The 24001-nt window shown below is 35.2% G+C and overlaps 1 protein-coding gene across 1 annotated transcript in view; it reads right to left on the bottom strand.

The window, feature by feature from the left end:
• Positions 1-358: 358 nt before the first annotated feature.
• The window catches only part of LOC138714790 (CD63 antigen-like), a 34295-nt gene continuing 10652 nt past the window's right edge, over positions 359-24001 (bottom strand). The window contains exons 3-5 of the mRNA XM_069846923.1: positions 21306-21476; positions 6173-6394; positions 359-2288 (exon numbers count right to left, since the gene is read on the bottom strand). Coding sequence (XP_069703024.1) covers positions 2142-2288; positions 6173-6394; positions 21306-21476 — 540 coding nt within the window. The 3' untranslated portion in view covers positions 359-2141. The remainder of the gene's footprint in view (positions 2289-6172; positions 6395-21305; positions 21477-24001) is intronic.

Raw genomic sequence — 24001 nt, 5'->3', positions numbered from 1 at the left:
AATAAGTTTTTTTCTGGTTCTGCAACAAACACCCTCTAGGCTGTGTGTTTGGTGGGTATTAAAGAATAAATAATATTATAAATGCCTTTTTAGATTACTTTTTATAATGTACGCGTAAATTAACAAAACATAATTTTGAAATCCTCTCGCTGATTGCCTTGAGTTTGGAATATTGTTCTTTTGTAGGGTAAGACTAACCATTGTCTAGGTGCCTAGAAACTGTTGCGGTCTCAAGGGAGATACAACTACAACACAGATTATAATATATTCAAATACTCCTCTTCAGATTTGGAAGGTTTTGAGTTGCAGCAATTCTGTTGGGAAGTTCATATTGTAGGGAAGTATTTATTTCTAAATGTTGAGACATAATAAGTTAAGTTTATTTAGTCATACAGTATTACAAATTTTTTTTTTTCAACCTTAGAAAATATTTTGAGTTCATATTTTTGAAAATTGAAAATATACTTTTTTGAAAACCATATAAATGATTGATATACCTAGTATCTAACTAACACCGTTACAAGTAAACAATACAAACCAAATACATGCTCGGTATTACCCCACATATGAGTTAACACTGACCAATAAATTTATTTTTAACATCCTATATTTGAACCAAAAAATTATAAACAAATGTAAAGCTGTATTGAATTTGTACTGTATTTGTTTGTTTGTTGTAAAAACTTGTTTAAGGAGCTATTATTAAAAACACTAAACATTGATTGGTATTCCCCACACTATAGGGTGTAATAAAAAGGTTTAATACACGCCAAGCTATTTTGATCAATTTTAGGATGTGTCTGATAGGTCCACAAGTTCCTAGTTAGCGAGTAATATTCTATTACATAGCAAATCTCTTAAGTTAGCAATATCTAACATAGAACTAACTGAATCTAACTTTACAGTAATAATTTGCAACATCAGTAATTGGTATGGACTCAGTTAATTACGATAATTTTCATTGCAATAACTTACAAAGGAAGGGTTTCGGCTCGAACAGGAATTTCGTATCCAAAATTTGTATACAGGCCCATCTTTACATCTCTGTAAAGCTCCCAAAAGCATTCGTTTGTGTAATGTGTGGTTTGTGTGTTAGAGCACTGTACAAGTTGAAGGGTGGGGAGAGCACCGCACAAATTAAGGGGATGGGACACCTTACCCGTAAGCCGAGCCTAGCCTAGAAACTAGTGCGAGTGGTAAAATGTCTAAAGCCCATTTAAAAACATTTTTCTCAAACGTTCTGTCTGAAAATATTGCAGCTAATCAAAAATGTACACTGTTGTGTGAGTCATTGAATGCACACAAGGACACAACCTTAATAAATTAATCATTCTAAGGCTAGGACATAGAATGTATGATCATTCCATCTAAAAAAAACTAAATATTTCCAGCCTCTGAATATCTATTTCCTTAGACAATACAAAATATATGCTCGGAGGATAACAGATTGCATAAGGACTCTTGCTGAGAATCCAGAACCTAACTCCGGAAATCGAGTGTTTATAATGAAAATGAACTCTGTTATTCATAACCAGTTGTCTGCTCCAGTGTACCGCCCTATGCTTCAGTATTCCTGGCAGTCAGCTGGTTACATGAATCCTGAACAAGTCTCGGACTTCAAAAATGTAATTCAGGTAGCATTTGATTTTTGAGCACTGGAGTGTGGTTCAGAAGATTGTTCAGGTGTTGCTTCTGCATGTTGTGCTTATTGCTCTGCTCCATGCTGTTTCATGCATTTTATAGAGAATCCTCATGTACATTTTTAAAGAAGTGTATTGACCAATACCAACCAAACGGAGAGGTACACAAATGAATACTTTTACGGACTTCATCACCATTGTGAGGTAAGCGTCTGTACAAATTTTTAACCAAAAATTCCTGTTCGAGCCGAAACCCTTCCCTTGTTAGTTCAAAACAATATCTGAACTCCACATCACCGGTTTTAGACCATGGTCCCTCTTTCACAGACATATGATTTGTGACACAACTCAGTAGTGCATATAAAGCATTCATATTACATATTATATTGCTATATTGTGAAATTTTCATTTTATTTTATATAAATGAAAATTACAATTATGAATTTTGGAATACATTTCACACATAAATTGTTTTGTACAGTATTGAAATTCACCATTTCATTATGCGTTTGATGAATTCTTTGTATCACTGTACAATGACTCTTTCCTGAGCAGGCTTTCCCTCAGCTCCCAACGACGACGCTCTCGCTCTGATTTCTGTTGTCTAATGGACTTGCCAAGAGAGCAAGCAAACATCACACCCAGGAGCTGCAATCAGATAATAATCAGAACAATATGCAGGAAAATAAACACGAGTTATACAGAGACACAAATTTGATCTTAATAACAGTTGGTGGTTGATTAGTTTCCATTGCCTCCAGATACGGTCATCATTAGGGTTTGCATATTTTTGCTAGGGGCCAAAGGCAGTGTATGCAATAAGTATATTATTATGTTCATGTTTATCTTAAAAATCTATATATATAATTTGAACTGGTAATGGAAATTACGGGAAAACGGCTGAACGGATTTTAATGAGTGACCCCTCATTTTCATGCCTGGCATCCAAAGTTTTTCGGAAAAGTAGTAGTTTTCAGTGAAATGTCAATTTTCCTACATAATTTTCCTATTTTCCAAAATCCACCTGTTGTCAGTTTTGAGAACTAATTTTATTGAATCACAGCCGACTTGATTGAATTTCAGAACAAAACACACACTACAATAAACAATAGGCTATTACACGAAGGCCATGACCTGCAGGATTGCCGACATAGTATTTAGAGCTCAATTCAATTTGTTATTAAAAACTGATTCTGCAGTGTATAATTTTCTGAGTACAGCTGTGTATTGGATATTCAAATCTACGAAACTTGAGATGGTTTGATGACATTATTACCATTAGAAACTAAATATTATTATAGTTAATATCATAATGCGTCTATTTTTCATTAATTGTACATAATATTGATCATATATTGATGACATGAAAGTGAAACGTTTTGAAGTTATGTAAGTAAATGTAGAGAATATCTTAATTTAGATCTTCATTTCTATAATTTACTGAGTGACTGCTATATATAACTATAAAACTTAAGTAAGATAATAATATTGTTATTAAAAATCAAATATTTTTATACTTATTAACCCAGTGGGGTTGGGTCTTTTTCATATACTTATTGGCGGTGTAGTGTAGATATTGATATGTGTCATTGTCTTCAGTATTGGCTCGAGAGAGCGCAAAAATTACAGTTCCTAAGGAAAGATCAAAAGGCATTACTTACTAATAAAATAAGAGGCCTAGAAAATTTTGTAGCGCTATACTGGAGAATTAGCACGGTCACTTTGAACCGTGCCGTTACGTTTACCACCAAATTTAAGTAAATACACAATGTCACCAACATAAGAACATGACGTTGGTGTGTGGCGTAGTTGGCGGGAGAAATTTTTTCTCTCTCTGTCTACCTCCTTCGTTCTGAACATTATTGAGAGATAGCACCACTGTTAGCGACAATGTGTATTTGCGTAAATATTGCGAGTAAATTATGACGAGTGCCTTAGATGAGAGGCTCGGGACAGAAACAGTTTTGCTGTAGCGCATGCGCGGACCTCTCATGCAGTGGGAGCGTGATCCTTACTTGAATTTATTTTTGCGTGTACTTGCAGATTAAATTATTGAGATCCCTTCTTGCTCCGGTTACAGGCCTTGCATTTACGAAGGTTATGTTATGTTAGGTTAGCTTAGATTAGCTTAGCTTAGGTTAGGTTAGATTAGCTTTGGTTAGGTTAGATTAGTTTTGGTTAGGTTAGCTTAGCTTTGGTTAGATTAGGTTATGTTAGGTTAGGTTATGTTAGCTTTGGTTAGGTTAGGTTAGCTTTGGTTAGGTTAGGTTAGCTTTGGTTAGGTTAGCTTGATTTGATTCGTCCATGTAGTAGTTAAAATTATATAATATGACAGTTTTTGATTCGTAATATTGTTAAAAAATAATAGGCCTATAATGAAAGCGGTGAATAATTTCATGGTCCTTAAATTTTTTTTCGTAAAAGGCTAGGTATTTTTCTATAGGCCAGAAATAAAACAGCAACGCCGTCATAATTACGTACTTTACGCTTTGGCGAACATTAACCGGAAATTTAATTTCCGTCATTTTAATTGTATTCCGTGAAACACACCTTTTTTCCTGTTAATTTCCTTGTGATAACCTAGTTTATTATCTTATTACATCTTCATTTTCTTTTAATGCATTCAAAAAACCGCCGTTGTACTACATAAAACCTTGAACTTGACTAATGGAGTGAATTATTTAAGAATATAGTCGCGAATTTGACTACCACCATTTCGATTATATTTTGTTTGATACGGCTCGGTACGGCCCGGTGACTAGTGGCCAGCGAGTAGAGTCGACTATCGATATTGGTCTGCCGTGCGTATTATCCAGTTGTTCCTTTTGTAGTCTCCAGATCATTTCAACAAGATCTCTTAGTAGGATAAAATGATTTTACGCTCTACATTTCAAGTTCTACATGCAGCAGCTATACGAAAATGCTATTGTTCGAAAGCTTAGCAAACCTGATGTTTTTTTAACTTTTGCCTACAATCCACAATGACCTGAAATAGCTACTGCTATCGTCCTGACATTGATACTTGCGTTTTCGTGTTGAAACTCAAAAACTGAAGTTGGATAAGTTCAAGAAAAAGTATTTGGCCTAAAAAAAATCCATTCAGAGGGAGTAGGTTTCATTATTATGGAAGCAAATAACTATCAAAAAGACAAGTATTCTTCATTGAAAATAAATCTGAAAAATTTTTATTTGAACGTCTAATGAACTTAGTTTGCAGCAGCATTTGCTGCACAAGCCACTAGTATTTCTATAAATTATATGTACCAATAGTACTAAGAGAAAAACATGCCACTAATGAAAAAGAAGAAGATCCTTTCAAACAAGATATAATGAACTTCGGAATATGTATGATAAGAACTTTCTTATGTTAAATATTATTAACGTACCTTGTTAACATGTTTCGACTTATTTTCGGTCATCTTCGGAACTGGTCGTTGTTGGTCTTGGCACCTCTTGTTTCCTATACGGGTGCGTTCATAGTGTAGAGTCAAAGAGTGTATGTGTTTTGAAATTGAGTTGTGTGTTGAGAATATCGTAGGGGTGTGTTTTCGTGTGTCTGTATATTTCATATTGTTCTAGTGTGTTGAGTTTCTGGCTTTTTGGTTGGATGTACAGTATTTCCATGTCTGTGTTGATGTCTCTGTAGGTGTGGTTGGCATTTGTGATGTGTTCTGCATATGTGGAGGTGTTTTGTAATTTTGTTATGGCTGTGATGTGTTCTTCTACATAGGACAGACAGGCAGATCATTTCAAACACGTTACAAAGAACACATCACAGCCATAACAAAATTACAAAACACTTCCACATATGCAGAACACATCACAAATGCTAACCACACCTACAGAGACATCAACACAGACATGGAAATTCTACACATCCAACCAAAAAGCCAGAAACTAAACACACTAGAACAATACGAAATATTCAAACACACAAAAACACATCCAAATGAAATTCTCAACACACAACTCAATTTCAGAACACACACACTCTTTGATTCCACATTACACTACACAAACACACCCACACAGGAAACAAAACAAAAGGTGCCAGAGTCCAGCAAGAGCGAGTTCTGAGGAAAGTTGATAACAGACCGAAACATGTAAACCAGGTACGATAGAATTCAACACGAGAAAGACATATAATACATATTCCGATTTTGTAAAATAATTTCCAATTGGTTAAAAGCAAATGTTTATTACACTGTAAATGAACTGCTGTTATGTAAGATTCCTGCCAAGTGGCCCTGAATTTTTTTGAAAACTGAAATTGTAATCCATCTTGAATCTTGCGTACACTACTTTTAACACTTAAATATAAATGATTAGTTGATTGGCAAACTTAGTAGGCTCTGAGGATGGTGTGAAAAAGCACCGAAACAGCTGTAAGCCACACGTGCTTATATAATTTAACATGAGTAAGTTTGCCAATCAATCAATCATTTGAAATTGTAATGTTTTTACGTATCATTGGACAATGCCTATTTCTTATCCATTTGACCAATGGCAGAAATAAATTGTATCTATCTTACCTGCAACAACGCTATTGAAATGGCAGCACTTGCCAGCATGACTGCACTCTGACCCACAACGTACTCCATACGACTCAAACAACCGTTTCCATAAATGTATTCAGAGTCGTCAGTAACGCAGGAGTGAGGTAGTGTCATGTTTTGAAATGTGATGACGCCTTCTGTTGTCCTGTCCAGCTTTCCATCCCAGTCTTTATAACTGTCCAAGCCACAACACTGCAGCTGTTGAAAATAATACCAGACACAATTAACATTTTTCCATAAGCTATTATAATTTTGTCTGAACAATATCTTTGTCTATATTAAGATTACCAGATTTTTTTCACAATTTCTGGGGACAGATATTGACATATAAAAAAAACTACTTTTAACATGAATAATTTCAAGGGAAAAATTGTTCCGGGGCTGGGTAACGATCCCGGGACCTCTGGTTGAACGTACCAGCGCTCTATCAACTGAGCTACCCGGGAACTCCACCCGACACAGTCTCAACTTTTCCCTTTATATCCACACAACTCGCGTGGGCTGACGAAACGCCAGAGACCCACATCGAGTGCACACAATCTCTGTGTGACTTGAAATTGTGGTTTTCTGTTAACGTACACAGTGATGTATTATATTATGCAAATCTAGTCTTTCAGGTAAAGCTCCCTGTAAAGCAGATTTGAATAATTTCAAGGGAAAAATTGTTCCGGGGCCGGGTATCGATCCCGGGACCTCTGGTTGAACGTATCAGCGCTCTACCAACTGAGCTACCCAGGAACTCCACCTGACACTGTCTCAACTTTTCCCTTTATATCCATATAAAGGGAAGCGCTCTACCAACTGAGCTATATATATGGATATAAAGGGAAAAATTGAGACGGTGTCGGGTGGAGTTCCCAGGTAGCTCAGTTGGTAGAGTGCTGGTACGTTCAACCAGAGGTCCCGGGATTGATACCCGGCCCCGGAACAATTTTTCCCTTGATATTATTCAAATCTGCTTTACAGGGAGCTTTACCTGAAAGACTAGATTTGCATACTTTTAACATTTCTGTTGGTTTTTCATTCACGTGTTTTATTTTTATACATTTTCTTCACTTCACTTCGGTTTACTATTTTCTCTGAAGTCACAATATTTCTTCAAGCAAGAAAATTAGCAAAATAAGTCTTCATCTAGATCAAGTCCATCTACATTTGAAGAAAAGTAATGAACTGTCTGTTTAATTTTTTCTTTTTCTGGAGATCTCAGCAATATACATTCCGTAGATATCTTAGCTTGTGAGAGAATAACCCGGCATTGAGATATTCAACAGCATTTTCATAAAATTCACAAGAGACACTGATAATTCTGTTGTGGAATAAGAACCACTTCTTCTAAAGATTTCAAAAGTTGCTTAATTTATGATGGAATAAACGTATCTTCTTTCCTATTTCTAACTATCCAGTCTTCTTCTTGCAGTTGTCTTGTCCTCACAGCAGTACTAGTACGTACATCCCTTGTCTCCAAGATATTACTGTAGGTCTCCATCCCTCTGGTCTCCAATTTAATAATCATTTAGGCAATGTTCCACTTCCATTCTCTGAACATGTCCGTACCATCTAATTTGTTGGGTTTTAATATACCTATGATGTATTATGTGCTGTCACTTTATTGCTGACGACTGAATTTTTTATTCTGTCTCTTCTTGAAACTCTTGTCGATCATTGTAAAAAAATTCATTTCGGTTGCCAAAAGATATTGACTATTTTTGTTTTCAGAGGCAAAAGTTCTGCTCCATAGTATGTAATAATACTTTGAACAAAATTATATTATACTCCATTTTGAATCTTGCATACACTTGAATATAATTAATTGATTAACTAGTGGACTTACTCGTGTTAATTATGTAAGATTTGTGCAGCTTACAGCTGTTTCAGTGCTTCACACACCATCCTCAGAGCCTACTAGATCACGGCATCATCTCGAACTTCTCTGCCTGTTATGTGGGTGTGTTTGATTGCTGAAAGGTGTTGAAGAGTGGAGTCAAATAGTGTGTGTGTACTGAAATTGATCTGTGTGTTGAGAATTTGATCGGGGTGTGTTTTAGTGTGTGTATATTTCGTATTGTTCTACAATAACATAAATACGGACATGGAAATCCTACACATACAACCCAAGAACCAAAAACTCAACACACTAGAACAATCACTAGTTAATCAATTAATTATATTATACGTCTTGATTACACAACTTTTAACACTGCATCACTTCGGAATATGTATGATTAGAACTTTCTTGTATTAAATTTTAACGTACCTTGTTAACATGTTTCGACCTATTTTGGGTCATCTTCAGAACTGGTCATTGTTGGTCTTGGCACCTCTTGTTTCTTGTGAGGGTGCGTTCATAGTGTAGAGTCAAAGAGTGTATGTGTTTTGAAATTGAGTAGTGTGTTGAGAATATCATTGGGGTGTGTTTTCGTGTGTCTGTACATTTCATATTGTTCTCAACACACAACTCAATTTCCAAACACATACACTCTTTGACTCTACACTACGAACGCACCCGCACAGGAAACAAGAGGCGCCAAGACCAACAACGACCAGTTCTGAAGATGACCCAAAATAGGTCGAAACATGTTAACAAGGTACGTTAAAATTTAACACAAGAAAGTTCTTATCATACATATTCCGAAAATTATATTACAGGCCTATAAAAGAATCTTCGTTCCCTTACTAACATTTTTATATAGTACTCTTTGTTATTGCCGTTTTTAATTTCTTCCTCATAGTACTCTCCATTTGTATTAATCTTAACTCCCAATATATGTCATATCATTGCAAGACTCTATTATTATTCCATTTTCCAAATGAAAATTGTATTCTGGTTCACCAATTGATATTTTGTTTTTACACATTTTATGATAATCCCCATTTATTATATTCCTCTATTAATTTGTTTGTCGTATAGCCTAGTATTCTACTGCAAATCCTTATATTCTTGGGCCACTATTTTTTATTAGATCATCAGTGAAATGTAAGGTACAATGCAACAACAATAAAGGCTGGTTCACAATAAACCGGAAACGAGAACGAGAACGGAAGTAATGTTAAAATTAATGTATTTAAATGTGAGCATTCACAATACTTAGTTGTGAATGCTCACATTTAAATGCATATATTTTAACAATATTTCCGTTCTAGTTCTCGTTGTCGTTTCCGTTCCCGGTTTATTGTGAACCAGCCTTAATAATGGAATAACTCTTCTCGGGTTCTCAGCTAGGTAAATTGAGATAATTGCTTCCAAGCTTTCGATGACTAGCCCTACCATCTTCGTCAGGTATTGAAGTGCAGTGGGACCATGTATACCTGGTACTGATCACTTATATACAGGCTAGACATTGTCAATCCCTGAAGAAGATAGCAGAGGAACCCGAGAAGAATTATTTCATATCCAACGCCTGAAGTCCAACAACAACAAAAATAACAATAATAATAATAATAATAATAATAATAATAATAATAATAATAATAAGAGTAATAATAATAACAGTAATAATAATAATAATAGTAATAATAATAATAACAGTAATATTAATACCGGTAATAATAGTAGTAGTAGTAGTCGTAGTAACAGTAATGATAATTAATAACAATATTAATAGTAATAATAATAACAGTAATAATAATAATGATAATACTTACTGACTGACTTTTAAGGAACCCGCAGGTTCATTGCCGCCCTCACATAAGCCTGCCATTGGTCCCTATCCTATGCAAGATTAATCCAGTCTCTATCATCATATCCCACCTCTCTCAAATCCATTTTAATATTATCTTCCCATCTACGTCTCGGCCTCCCCAAAGGTTTCTTTTTCCCTCCGCCCTCGCAACTAACACTCTATATGCATTTCTGGATTAGCCCATACATGCTACATGCCCTGCCCATCTCAAACGTCTGGATTTAATGTTCCTAATTATGTCTGGTGAAGAATACATTGCGTGCAGTTCTGTGTTGTGTAACTTTCTCCATTCTCCTGTAACTTCATCCCTCTTAGTCCCAAATATTTTCCTAAGCACCTTATTCTCAAACACCCTTAACCTATGTTCCTTTCTCAAAGTGACAGTCCAAGTTTCACAGCCATAAAGAACAACCGGTAATATAACTGTTTTATAAATTCTAACTTTCAGATTTTTTGACAGAAGACTGGATGATAAAAGGTTCTCAACCGAATAATAACAGGCATTTCCCATATTAATTCTGTGTTTAATTTCCTCCCGAGTATCATTTATATTTGTTACTGTTGCTCCCAGGTATTTGAATTTTTCCACCTCTTCAAAGGATAAATTTATAATTTTTATATTTCCACTTCGTACAATATTCTGGTCACGAGACATAATCATATACTTTGTCTTTTCGGGATTTACTTCCAAACTTATCTCTTTACTTGCTTCAAGTAAAATTCCCGTATTTTCCCTAATCGTTTGTGGATTTTCTCTTAACATATTCACGTCATCCACATAGACAAGCAGCTGATGTAATCCGTTCAATTCCAAACCAATAATAATTATAATAGTAATATAGATTAGTAGTAGTAGTAATAATAATAATGTTTCAAACTGGTTATATTTACATCATTTCCATTTCATGTGTATTAGTGAAATGGCAATTTTTAGGTGGTAATATGAAATGATGGAGATTTGATAGAATTTGTATGGTAAAACTACAGTAAGACTACCTTGATATTATGCCCAATGCAGTTTTCACCCACAAGTAATATTAACCCGAACTCATCAGAATTTTGACCAAGGTACCAGTACGCAAGTACCTAGAGTGGAAAGCCTACGTAATAAGTAATAACCCTTTGACTAACAGTACACAAACAAAATGCTATTCTTGAAAAAAAAAAAAAAAAGAGAGAGAGAAAGAGAGAAATACGTAACGCATATGTCACATAAAAATATAGATATGGGAGGGGGGCTTTCTTGACACATCGTTTTATCTCTCTTTGTTATCTCGTGATAATCAAGAATTGTGATCTCAATGATGTACCGATATTGTGTGTGTTCCAATTGTCCTGTTGAATGCCAGTTACCGCCCTTGCCTCTATATTACCGTTCTACGTAGTAAGAAACGTAGTTAAATACAAAAGATGATCTTTTATTTCTCTTCTCCCGAAGTGCAAAGCTTGTAGTATCATACTACTACTACTACTACTACTACTACTACTACTACTACTACTACTACTACTACTACTACTACTACTACTACAGTGAGTTCATTTTAAGTACATTTATTGGAAACGAAAAACGGATCTTGCATTCCGTACTGCAAATCATAAGATTACAAAAACAGTGAAAACTGCCATGTTTATCAGTAATGTGAATGATTAATGTTATGATTGTCAGTTTGATATCTGATATGTCTCGCATCTGATAGCATTCCCTCTAATATTGTTCCATGTTTCAATATCACTACATCTAAACTCAAACGTAGTAGCTATATGGGTTCTTGTACTGCATTTGTCTCGGTTAATAACTTATTATCTTATCTTACATCTTAATTTAAGTTGCTTCCAAAGACTCGTACGCACCAAGGTTTAAATTAAGGTGTTAAGTTTGTATTAATGTAGGTGTACCATTACCCGAATAACTGGAGGATCAGCTTTCCAAATGGGGGAAATCTCATTGGGATCAATTACGATTTGTGGTGCACTAAGACAATACTGATGCAACCTGCAGCGCAGTAATCCGTATGCTTTCCTTGCTTAATTCGTAATTTCTCCATAAATAGCCTAATAATCACTACCACTGTCATGTAGGCTGAGTGAATGTGTTTTATATCATGTAAAATAATGTAGGCCATTATTATTATTATTATTATTATTATTATTATTATTATTATTATTATTATTATTATTAGCCGGGTAGCTCAGTTGGTAGAGCAGCTGGCTACAGACTGGAAGGTCCGGGTTCGATCCCAGGTGGTGACAGGATTTTTTCTCGTTGCCAAACTTTCAGAACGGCCCCGAGGTTCACTCAGCCTCCTATAAAATTGAATACCAGGTCTTTCCCGGGGGTAAAAGGCGGTCAGAGCGTAGTGCCGACCACACCACCTCATTCTAGTGCCGAGGTCATGGAAAGCATGGGGCTCTACCTCCATGCCCCCCAAGTGCCTTCATGGCATGTTACGGGGATACCTTTACCTTTATTATTATTATTATTATTATTATTATTATTATTATTATACATATTGATCTCACAATTTTAACTCTTTCTATCACTTAGTAATATATAGTAGTTATAATAACCACTTTCATGTGTTAAAATAAAAATGAAGTTGTAAATTACCTACAGATAGTTGACTAGGCCGTGTCCAAAAGTTACATTTACAGCTGAAGTGAACTAGATAGTTTACTAAATAGCCGGATGTGACGACAGAAGTCATTATCCAAAGCTACATAGTACATAGCCAGGGGCAGATATTTATGTAAATTAATTTTGTCATTTTTGTGTTTCTTAGGCTAATATTGGTTCGGCGGAGATTGTTGGAGTTTGATTTGTACTCTTGGCGGAGATTAATGGAAATTTTGGAAAATACAATTATTTTGGAATTGGAGTATTAACTCAGTATGAATATTACTTTCCAAATAATTAACATAAAAGGTTCGTTGGATTCTGGTAAAGATGCGGTATGGCCAATAAACAATATTTGTTGGATTGAGACTGTATTTAACACACATTCATTAAAATCTAAAACAACTTGTAGCCCTCAAATTAACACTTTCAAATTATTAGTGAAATGCACTAACGCAATCAGAACACCTGGAATACCATGTAATGTAGGCTATTTGGATATATAACAAATTCAAGTGGAAAAAAAAAAAAAAACGAAAAAACTCGGAATATGAAATTCGCCATAATAATAATTCGCTATTAGAACTCTATTTCGCGATTTCTCGTGATTGTTTTATCCGCATATTATTAATCAGACAGAATAAATATGGGAAATGCATGTTATTATTCGGTTGAGAAACTTTTATCATCCAGTCTGTTGTCGAAAAATCTGAAAGTTAGAATTTATAAAACAGTTATATTACCGGTTGTTCTGTATGGTTGTGAAATTTGGACTCTCACTTTGAGAGAGGAAGAGATTAAGAGTGTTTGAGAATAAGGTGCTCAGGAAAATATTTGGGGCTAAGAGGGATGAAGTTATAGGAGAATGGAGAAAGTTACACAACACAGAACTGCACGCATTGTATTCTTCACCTGACATAATTAGGAACATTAAATTCAGACGTTTGAGATGGGCAGGGCATGTAGCACGTATGGGCGAATCCAGAAATGCATATAGAGTGTTAGTTGGGAGACCTGAGGTAAAAAGAGCTTTGGGGAGGCCGAGACGTAGATTTTTTTTTATTTTAGTAGGTTATTTTACGATGCTTTATCAACAGCTTAGGTTATTTAGCGTCTGAATGAGATGAAGGTGATAATGCCGGTGAAATGATTCCGGGGTCCACCACCGAAAGTTACCCAGCATTTGCTCATATTGGGTTGAGGGAAAACCCCGGAAAAAACCTCAACCAGGTAACTTGCCCCGACCGGGAATCGAACCCGGGCCACCTGGTTTCGCGGCTAGACGTGCTAACCGTTACTCCACAGGTGTGGACCCGAGACGTAGATGGGAGGATAATATTAAAATGGATTTGAGGGATGTGGGATATGATGATAGAGAATGGATTAATCTTGCTCAGGATAGGGACCAATGGCGGGCTTATGTGAGGGCGGCAATGAACCTGCGGGTTCCTTAAAAGCCAGTAAGTAAGTATTATTAATCAGAATTACTTAATTCGTAAAGATTAGCAAAAATCTATTTATGTCGTGATTTTCGCGATCTCCATAAATACCCGGTCTTGTGCATAGCATTCAAATCCGTAGTAGTTCGTAAACGAAAATGCTTCCCTGAGTGACGACTTGTACACTAAACAAACATGGATGCCTCATCAGCAATTGGAGCTATGAAATCTGAAGATGCTTCGGAAGTGAAATGTAGAACAATATGTTAACCTTCAACAATGACATTGGTACTCCGGTACCTTCTTTAAATTTTTTATTGTATTGCAATTTTTTAGGCCCTTATCTTTTCCACATAACTCGTAATGAAATTGCATTAGGACACTGCCTTCTTAATTCAGTGCTGAACCGTGATGTTATAGTTTTAAGAAAAATAGTCTGTGAAGGCTGTGATTCAAGAATACATGTTCAAAGCCAGTAGCGGCTGGTGGTCAAAATAATGAGTGTGCTACAATCTTTATATCGGCCTACTGTATACACTTATATGCATTTATCTTAATTTGAGACTCGCCTAGTGACGAAATATGGAGTTCCTTCCTACTGCAGAACTTGTCAATTACCCTGGTGTTAAACGTTAAATCCCTCCATCCTGGACATTATACTCTTTTCTATTGACAGTATTGCAAGAGCAGTGAGGCGATCCTGGGACATAGTGTTCCTTAAAAACGTTTTTATGCGTTTCAAGCAAGAAAAACATCTTTCTGGCTCAGCAGTGGTCATTGGTGTTGTAACCAAAATATTTAACAACTTCGTTACTTCACAGAATGGATCCCGTGAATTGTTGGAGACTATGTTTTGTAACAATTGAACAGCCATCTATATTTCGGAAGTCGGATCTTCCGTATAGAACTCCAAGTTGTGTCTTTAACATTCTTTTGTTCAGTACAGTATAGCTGTTGACAGCAACTTCAAGTTCGCGTTCAGGAAAATTATGCAAAAAATTGTCAAAAAATTCGCTGTTTAACAATTTTGTTGCGTCTAGGTAGCTTAAAGATAGGAAACGATGAGTAGTTTCCTGAATTATACGGTTACATACCTCCTTGGCATCAATTTTCTGGGATTCAATTTTCCGTCGCTTGCTGATTGATTCAGGAGGAACCTAAAAAAACTGGTAGATGACAGTAGCAGTCGAACATTTGAATTACCAAATACATTGTACATAGTTCCGAGTTCCTCCACAAACAAGCATTCTTTCCTTACGCTTTACTTTTGCAATCTCCAAGCTGTGTTGTGCTGAAGCTGACTATAGCACTTCCCCGCGTAAAAATAGCCAATCAGAGCAGTTATTTCAGCTTCGCACATGCGCATTAACTGTCTACATTCTCATGTAGTTTTGAGTAGCACAACGAACCCCCTGAGGCACCAAAGAGCGAAGAGCGAAGACTAAACACTCTACAACGCGTCGTGAACATAACCACGGGAAATTGTCAAATGGCAGATCAAATACTATGGTATTGCAAACACTTTATTTGAGCAAAAATTATCATTGTGCTGTAGCACTGTAGCACATAAGGACGGGCCGCCCCTGTTCAAAGCTTTCTAGTGAGAAGTTTACAAGTCAGCCAGTTGATAGTCACTAGCTATTTATTTGTCTGCGAGGTATGTAAGATACTCCATCAAGCAGTATACGTCGACATGGTGAAGTTCCATGCGGGTTGTCATTGATCGCGTATGTCGTAGACCAGGCGTCTCAAGGCCAACGCATAAAAGTTGTTACAAAGAGCAAGTCTAGATAACATAGTCAGCTGAAGAGATAAGCGCAGTACCCGAAGATAGCCGATCGCTGATTAATGTCACACGCATGAGCGAGCAAAGTTGTAACTGTCGTGGGAGAAATGCCACAAAGCTGCACTTTTGAGATGTACTGTCACAATAGACGGTTGTTTTCGGAAGGAATTTCTCAAGTAGTTTGCAGTAATAATAATAACAATAATAATAATAATAATAATAATAATAATAATAATAATAATAATAATAATAATAATAATAATAACAATAATAATAATAATAATAGGCTACATTTATTTTCTAATTATATCATTGATTAAAGTTCTCTTTAACACTTTGTTAAAAACATAAAATTTACTCTGTCACACGTTAAAAGTGTTAAAATTGTTAAAAAGGTATTTACCTTTGACAGACGGCCCGTTTCGACGCTATTTGTCGTCGTCTTCAGTGTCTCTTGAACCACTCAAAATATATTATATTTCTAATTATATACTATCAATGAGTAAAAAGAAGACATCTGAAGCGTGAAGAATCATACATGTTACGTAATTATTTAAGCATAAGGAACTGGCCACCTTACTCCATTATCTCCTGGCCTAGTTGACTCATAAGTGGTGCCTTGTTGGTATCACTTGTGAGGTTCAGACCTGTCTTCCGACAGTTGACCAAACAATAACAATATTTCATTTCTAGTAAAGGTTTTTGGTATCCCTCTTTTTTTGAGTTTATACTATATTTAATAAAATATTTTTATTGGGTTATTTTACGACGCTATATCAACATCTAGGTTATTTAGCGTCTGAATGATATGAAGGTGATAATGCCGGTGAAATGAGCCCGGGGTCCAGCGCCGAAAGTTACCCACCATTTGCTCGTATTGGGTTGAGGGAAAACCCTGGAAAAAACCTCAACCAAGTAACTTGCCCCAACCGGGATTCGAACCCGGGTCACCTGGTTTCGCGGCTAGACGCGCTGACCGTTACTCCACAGATGTGGACTATTTAATAAAATAAAATTCAATTAAATATTAATAATAAAATTACAATTAAACTTGTTGGTTATTAAAGTAAGTATTCTTACGTTACGCTAATATTAATATATTAATTACAATAATAGTTAAATAATATATTTCGTAATGTTTTCAATAATTAAAAATAACCTAAACATCTTAGAAATTCACAAGCAATTATTTTAAATTAGAACTATTCAAATTTTAAATCTCGTCTCAAATTCTTTTCTCAAGTTCTTCAGTACATCTTTATATTTGTTACACTGGTCTTGATTCAAATCAGGTAACAATTTTAGATTAATAAAGTGGTAACAGTTACCCACTGAAACTTGCGTCTCCCACAATTTCGCTTTCCCTATAAAAGTTTTTATTTCTTCATACATTTGCGATAATAAGAACATTCTTTCCTCGGAGATGGACACAATGACTGACTGTTACATCGTAGCGGTTGCAGATGTCTATTCAAACGTCGCGGTCAATGACGTCATCCGGAGATACACAAACTGGTCCTGCATCTTGTTCCACTCTTACATTGAAAATGAGAAAGCGGAGGAAGTGTTCTGAGAAGGCCCTATTGAGACGTCTGTCGTAGACCATTTGGTATGTCATAGTCTGAATCCAAAGTTTTTTATGTTCTACCCAGGTTGTGACGTTGTCATGGTAATGTCGCTAGAAGTGACACACTCCAAAATATCTTTAAATCTATACTAATAATAAATCTGTAGCCGAAATTTTTCTGGTAATTTTCGATTTTCCAAAAATAATTGGTCCTAACATATATAATTAACCATCCTGAAACCGAAAACCGCTTTTTTGAAATTTTTGTTTGTATGTCTGTCTGTCTGTCTGTATGTTTGTTACCTTCTCACGCGATAATTGGCTGAACGGATTTCGATGAAAATTGGAATATAAATTAAGTTCGTTGTAACTTAAGATTTTAGGCTATATGACATTCAAAATACGTTATTTAAAATGGGGGTTATAAGGGGCCTGAATTAAATAAATCGAAATATCTCGCTTATTATTGATTTTTGTGAAAAATGTACATAACAAAAGTTTCTTTAAAAATAATTTGCGATAAGTTTTAGTCCTTGAAAAATGTTGATAGGACTGATATTTAATGAGATAAATGAGTTTTAAAATTAAAATAACTGCCATCTAAGGCCGTGTAATGAATTTAAAAACAAATGACTTCGTCTATAAGGGGCCTCGGACAGCAACAATCGAAAGCTATGAAAGATAGCCTACAGAGAATGTTTCTGTGTTTGTATGAAGTAATATCGGAAGCTAAATTAACCGATTTGTTTAATTATTATTTCACCATTGGAAAGTGTAGTTTCTCTAGATGGACATAATGCTATAATGTTATTACTGTAACTTCTGATATAATATAATATAATATAATATAATATAATATAATTTAAGTTATTGTGAGCCAAGCGCCATTTACTGAATACGTAGAAAACAAGGGTTAAAATTAAGTTATTACCATAATTCAATGGAAACCTATAACAAGTAAAATAAAATATACACATTAAATCTAAATTATGTCAATCTTCATTAAACTATGGTTGCATGTAATAAAAATTAAGAAACATGTTAAAGGAATTGTCATTGCACCAAATGAGGGTCTCTGGACCAAAATGATCGCATTTTAATTATTTGGATGCAATTTAAATTAAGTAATATATTAAACGATTTATCCTTTTATCAAACACCAATGTTCCCTGGATCAAATGTCCTATTTTAATTATGTAATTACTTTATATTTATTTCTAACGGGTGCAGCGGAGCGCACGGGTACGGCTAGTAAATTAATAAATTGTGTTAAAACTCTACGCTGTCTGTTCTTTACAGATACTTTCTTATTATGTTTGTTATTTATTCCGAATGAAGTTGTAAAATTGGAGAAAACTTACGTATTAAGAAATAATATAAGAATAGTAAATGACTCGATAAAACACTATCCAATGAAAAGACGACTATAAGAAACGTTGGAAAGCCCAAAGAAAATAAATAATTAACGAAACAGATTGACTGCACATGTTTAACATAAAATTATCACACGAAAACTAAAATTAGTAACATTCACGTGACGATGTCGTGGACGTTATGCACACCCGTGATTCCGCCTGCGAAACCGTTAAATACCTCCCACATGTCTGGAGTGATATTTGGGCTGCCTACACAAAAATGAACGGCTTAAATCAGATACCTTGTACTACACACAATCCAACAACTACTGTACTAATAACCATATGCACTGCTATGGCTTAGGAATAAAATTATTTTTAACTGAAATAGAAGAAGCTATGAGTTCTAATTTATTTGCTTCGTTCGTCATGTTTCTAAAAACATTGATGTTAATGAAGTCACCGTATCTTATCACAATTCTATAACACATATCGATACAAACAATACGCGGAAAGAATAAAAATGGAACGGAAAAAAAACCGTTAACCGTCCATAAATACGAATTTTTTTTTGTGTCCCGTATGGATTTCATATGGAACAAGTTTTTCAGGGTTCAAATACGGGGCATTCCGTATAATATAATGTACCTGATAACTCCAGACCAGTGGTTGTCAGCACTCGCTAAAATGGGTAACGGGTAAGGAGTATATTGGAATATGCACCGTCGTGCAGAAGGGAAAAGTAGAAAGCATACCCGCCAGCAGCCACGGATGTACGCTAGAGCATCTCTTATCCGCGGGTAAGAGACGCTAGCCTGAGGGTGCACTGTGCTGATGACCGCTGCTCTAGACCAGTGGTATTCAATCTGTGGTACGCATACGGGGTACGCGGGATTGTCTCAAGAGGTAGTACGCATCACACTGATTACGTATGTAGAAATGCTGACATATTATATTAAATTTGTTGATAATTATTACAGTTTACACATTTTCATTGTTTTTTGTTATTTCTCATATAATTACAATGTAGATTGGGGGTGCAAAGTTATAGAAATATATTTTGGGGGTACGCTAGCAAAAAATTGCTGTAGACCAACCTTCCTAACGCATCGCCATTTCGAACACTTAGTGCTCCACCTAATAAGGCTCCCCAATGCCCTCTATAGAAATATACATCAATTATTACACCTTCTACGCGGCAGGAATATTAAACTCCTTATTATATATTATTTTACATTCATTCACAGTTTTCTATCTAAGGGCAGATCCTTCACTTCAAACCCAGCTTTCTCTACTCTTTCATATTTTCTATCTTCCTCTTTGTCTCCGGATATGATCTATATACTTAATGTCGTCTATCATCTGATATCTTCTTCTACCCCGAACGCTCTCCCGTTCACCATTCCTTCCAGTACATCCTTCAGTAGGCAGTTTCTTCTCAGTCGGTGACCCAACCAATTCCTTTTCCTCTCCTTGATCAGTTTCAGTACCCCGAACGCTCTCCCGTTCACCATTCCTTCCAGTGCATCCTTCAGTAGGCAGTTTCTTCTCAGTCGGTGACCCAACCAATTCCTTTTCCTCTCCTTGATCAGTTTCAGTACCCCGAACGCTCTCCCGTTCACCATTCCTTCCAGTGCATCCTTCAGTAGGCAGTTTCTTCTCAGTCGGTGACCCAACCAATTCCTTTTCCTCTCCTTGATCAGTTTCAGTACCCCTAACGCTCTCCCGTTCACCATTCCTTCCAGTGCATCCTTCAGTAGGCAGTTTCTTCTCAGTCGGTGACCCAACCAATTCCTTTTCCTCTCCTTGATCAGTTTCAGCATAATTCTTACTTCATCCACTCTTTCAAAATTATTTTACATAATCATACTTAAATTTTAACAGTGCAATAATTTGTATTTGATATTAAAAACGAGTAAATTTATCAATAATAAGTATCATAGAATGAGATTGTTAAAGAGATCTGAATATTGAAGACATGCCATTAGATCTGATACACCGTATTTACCCGCGTAATAGACGCACTTTTCTTTTTCGACTTTTATAACAAAAAACTATAGTGCGATCTTTATGCGATGAAAAAATTTTAGTGAAAAAAAAACACGTATTAAAGGTGCGCCAGCTCGAATGCTGAAATAATCGATAGAATATGTAACGATATATGGGCCGGGACTAATTTATATATCGATTGCATCACACTTAAGACGATCGATGGCGCAGTTGTATAAACAGATGATAACTTGTAACAATGAATACAGCGACAATAAGAAAATACACTTTATTGTTATTATTAACTCTAGCCTTACCTCATTCAATGCCAGCTTCAGCATCACTGCTATCATTTGTCACAGATTCAGATTCCTCTATGCGTCTAATAAGCGGGGAATTCTTCTTTTTAATTTTAAAGCGAAAAATTGGGGTGCGTTCATTACGCGGGTAAATACGGTGTTTCATATATTGAAAAAATACGAAAGTTAATTTAAGCTTAGTAGCTTCTGAAATATACCAGCCTGCATTTCGAAATACATACTTAAATATAGCAAGTACAGAACCACCAGTTATGAAAACACAATTCTGTTGCTTTGAAAAATTTAAGATTTTAAATACTGGTACTTTTTATGAAATATTTTCAGAATTACACAATAAAGAATAAATATGCATACCGTACCCTAGACTGCATGAAGTCAATGGTCTCGGTGATCTCGGTGTCATGGCCGTATTGTGGCATTGCATCTGTCAAGGTTGTCACGAGATAATCTTTCAATCCTTCCTGCAGAAGATAACCGGCCAGACCAGCAGCCAACTCCAGTACAAACACAACGCCGAGCAGCACTGCGAACTGTCCAAACAGAATAGTGACAATTAAGTTCAAAGCATGCAGGGCGAAAATAATAATCTATCTATACTAATAATAAATCTGTAGCCAACATTTTTCTGGTAATTTTCGATTTTCCAAAAATAATTGGTGTTAACATGTATAATTAACCATCCTGAAACCGAAAATCGCTTTTTTGAAATTTTTGTTTGTATGTCTGTCTGTCTGCCTGGATGTTTGTTACCTTTTCACGCGATAATGGCTGAACCGATTTATATGAAAATTGGAATATAAATTAAGTTCGTTGTAACTTAGATTTTAGGCTATATGGCATTCAAAATACTTTATTTAAAAGGGGAATTATAAGGGGGCTTGAATTAAATAAATCTAAATATCTCCCTTATTATTAATTTTCATGAAAAATGTTACATAACAAAAGTTTCTTTAAAAATAATTTCCGATAAGTTTTATTCTATACAAAATTTTGATAGGACTGATATTTAATGAGATAAATGAGTTTTAAAATTGCAATAACAACGCCATCTAAGGCACTGTCCTGAAATAGAAACAAATGACTTCGTCTATAAGGGGCCTTGGACAACAACAATCGAAAGCTATTAAACATAGCCTACAGAGAATGTTTCTGTGTTTGTACGAAGTAATATCGGAAGCTAATTAATTGTTTAATTATTATTTCACCATTGGAAATTGTAGTTTCTCTAGATAGACATAATTCTACAATGTTATTACAGTAACTTCTGAAACATATAGCAGGTAATATAAAATATACACATTAAAACTAAATGATATGTCAATCTTCATTAAACTATGGTTGCATGTAATAATAATTAAGAAACATGTTAAAGGAATTGTCATTGCACGAAATGATTGCTCTGTGGACCAAAATGATCGCATTTTAATTACTTAAATACAATTTAAATAAAGTAACATATTAAACGATTTATCCTTCTATCAAACACGAATGTTGCCTGGATCAAACGTCCTATTTTAATTATGTAATTACTTTATATTTATTTCTAACAGGTGCAGCGGAGCGCACGGGTACGGCTAGTAGTAATATAAGAGAATACCTTATTCAATTATTATTATTTATAATTTTTCATACGAGTTATTCAAAAGTAACGACCGATTTGAAAGCCCACTAATTTTATCTAATTTTCTGAACTTCTTGTAAAATCACAGCAGCATTCATATAGTTTTCTACGAACTTCGGTCTATCACAATGCTTTTTATCAGCCATGGAATCAGTCTCTTTCAATTTTTTGCAAGCTTCTGCAATGACGACAAAATGGCAAGGTTCATACTGGTATCTCACTCCATCTAAGACTTTTAAACCTTCAAAGTGGATTGGAACAATCTCGATTATCCTAATGTATAGTCGTCATCATCATCATCATCATCATCATCATCATCATCCTTGCATGTATTGGGCCTAGTGGCCCGTTAAGGTCTCTTGCCAACGCTTGAACGATCTGCCCAAGGATCTCTTGCCCACAGAATGGTAATTAAAAATTTGGCGTGGAATTCTAGAACGAGGCATTCTGATGACATGTGATCTCCAGTTTTGTCTGTATTTCTGTAGGTATTCCGTAATCGGTTCAATCTGCAATCATAATGTCAAAATTTCTAATGTGATCCATTCTCGTGTATTCCGCTGTACGACGCATAAATCTCATTTCTGTCGCCGTTAATCTTTGTGAATCAATATTACGAATCGTCCAAGCTTCACTACCAAAACAGAGTATAGGTCTGGCCAATGTTTTATAAATTCTGGTGAGCGTGTGTTTGAATATCTGATTAATTATCCCCATTGCTCTGTTGAATTTAATAATTTTTTCATTCAAATCTTTTTCTTCTTCATATGAAATTTGGTAACCGACATAACTAAAATTTTTAACTTGTTCGATGATCTTATTATTGATGCAAATTTTGCTACGGACTGATTCCTTTCCTAAAAAAGCCATCACTTTAGATTTGCCAGTTGAAATTTCCATATTGAAACTTTTTGCCATTTGATTAAAGTTGTAAACCAAACGTTGTAAATTATCTTCTGAAGTTGCCATAAACACAGTATCACCAGCAAATAATAAGGTACCTAATGCATAGTAACAATGAATAAAGCTAATTCGCATTTATGGAGTCAAAACCATTATATTCTGATATGAATTTCCAAAATAACACACATCATCTTACTTAAGAACAGCTTGGATTGCTGTTTATTTATTTTATTTGCTAGAGCAATAGTAGTGAAATAATTGAAACAGCTGTGGAAAGAACTATACTCGTTCATAAACAAAACTGTATTATTATTTTTTATAAACTTGCTTCTTGACTAAGTTAGACGACTTTCAAATCTCTCGTAACTTTTGAATAACCCTGTATATTAATTTGGTTTTGTGGCTCATATTTTGGTAAAACTGTAAGTATTACATTCCTATCATTTCTTAAATCTCGAGGTGAAGGATTTTTCCTCACCATAATTCTTTTATAACTATTTTAGTATGAAAATCTTAAGAAGCCTCTATTAA

The sequence above is a fragment of the Periplaneta americana genome, chromosome 15 (assembly GCF_040183065.1).
Source record: "Periplaneta americana isolate PAMFEO1 chromosome 15, P.americana_PAMFEO1_priV1, whole genome shotgun sequence".
NCBI lineage: Eukaryota > Metazoa > Arthropoda > Insecta > Blattodea > Blattidae > Periplaneta > Periplaneta americana.
The sequence above is the reverse complement of the archived record's forward strand: the minus strand, read 5'-3'. Positions and strand labels throughout refer to the sequence as shown.